Here is a 1,664-nt window from a genome sequence, read left to right as displayed (position 1 = left end):
TATTATTATTATTATTATTATTATTATTATTATTATCATCATTAATCGTATTCCTCCTTTATGACAGAAGTAGCCTGTCGGCATGCAAGTTGAACGGTTGCCAGCGGAGCTCAAAGTTACATGATAATAGTAGCTGTGGGATAATTACAGAGCTGCTGCAAGGTCAAACCTATAATTCCTAAGTACAAGGCAAAAATTCAAAAATCACTTACACAAAATGATTATAATTCTTTTTTTATCTTAAACAGATATATCCAACCCTATCCACATCAGTGCTGCTTACGGGTGGTAAACCACACGTGTGGTGAAAACGATACCAGCAAACACTAATCTGTGAATGTGCCGCCGAGCTGCACAGTGAGTCACACCCACTTGGAAGTCGCTCTCAGTTTCACAGAAAAGGACTCGAACTCGTATTGTTCTGCTCTGAATACACAGTGCAATATATGCATGCAGGAAACTGAGCGTTCAACCTTTGTGTCCCCCGTGTTCTCTTTGTCTTTCTCGGCAGCATTTAGTTTAGTTTTGGTCCATGTTTACTGTTTTGACTCCTTTCATTGTTCTGAACCAAATTACTTTCCCACTGATTATATCATTATAATCCCATCAGAACAAATTGGCTCGCTGCTCTCTGGCATGGAATAACTTCCTTATCGGCCATGTGTAAAGACACGCAATATGCACAGGACAGACAACCAGTGAAATCCTAAAAATAGAATTGCCCAATTTCCATTTTCTTTTATTTTTTATTTTTCCTTCATTTGCTTTGCAGATTTAGGTGTCTGATTGTCTGCCAATTCTTATCTCCCTCAGTGTGTAACTGTGACCTGGCACGATCTGGCTTCTTCCAGAAGAAGGGCGAGTACATTTGCACGGCGGACTACCAGCGTCTGTACGGCACGCGCTGCGACCGCTGCAGCAACTTCATCACAGGAGAGGTGGTCTCCGCTCTGGGACGCACGTACCACCCCAAGTGCTTCGTCTGCAGTATGTGCAGGTATGCAGTGACCCGTTTCACTTCACAGACATGCCGGATGTGCTTCCCCATAAAAAGATGACGCATAAAAGTCTTTGCAGGCTAATATGCTAATGTTAGCATGGGCTCATGGGTCCAACATGCTTTTTACTTGAGAGCCTTTAATGTTTTTGTCCATTGTTGTGGAAAAAAAAAACTATTACCAAACACTGTTCAGGTTAAAATCACTCAATCAGGTTTATTTATGAATTGTGCACAACTCAGAGGACAATCAATCATGAAGCAGTTCTGGATAGAAAGCTCTGCCAGGCAGAGACAACACATGAGTCTTATATAAAAGGACATTTCTACATTTTTTATGGTGAGAAGTGAAAAATCATCCCATACATTTTAAGACATTACATATTCATTCAGTCATTGAAACATTATTGTGTATGATGAAACAAAAACATATACGCAGGATACGAAAAACCCACCGGCATTCAGACATTCATCCCTTTACTGTTTCACTTCTATTTGGTAGGAAAACTGATCTAAGCTCAGTTTAATTTTGGTGTTACAGCCTAAAATCACATATTAAGTCATTTAGTTCATTTGTTTAATCTAAACCTTAATGTCTTATTTTAATGTGGTAACAGAACATAAATTTGTGCATTCCTGATGCATAATTAACTAAGTCTAAAGTTTT

General features: G+C 39.1%; 1 protein-coding gene across 1 annotated transcript in view; it reads left to right on the top strand.

Annotated features, from left to right (window-relative positions):
- The window catches only part of LOC103154070 (actin-binding LIM protein 3-like), a 21,453-nt gene extending 20,395 nt beyond the window's left edge, over positions 1–1,058 (top strand). Inside the window, exon 3 of the mRNA XM_016662411.1 lies at positions 814–1,058. Within this exon, the coding sequence (XP_016517897.1) occupies positions 814–1,058 (245 nt within the window). The remainder of the gene's footprint in view (positions 1–813) is intronic.
- The last annotated feature ends 606 nt before the right edge of the window (positions 1,059–1,664 follow it).

The sequence above is a fragment of the Poecilia formosa genome, unplaced genomic scaffold (assembly GCF_000485575.1).
Source record: "Poecilia formosa unplaced genomic scaffold, Poecilia_formosa-5.1.2 Scaffold372, whole genome shotgun sequence".
Taxonomy (NCBI): domain Eukaryota; kingdom Metazoa; phylum Chordata; class Actinopteri; order Cyprinodontiformes; family Poeciliidae; genus Poecilia; species Poecilia formosa.
Note: the sequence above shows the minus strand (reverse complement) of the source record. Positions and strands in the feature narration are given on the sequence as shown.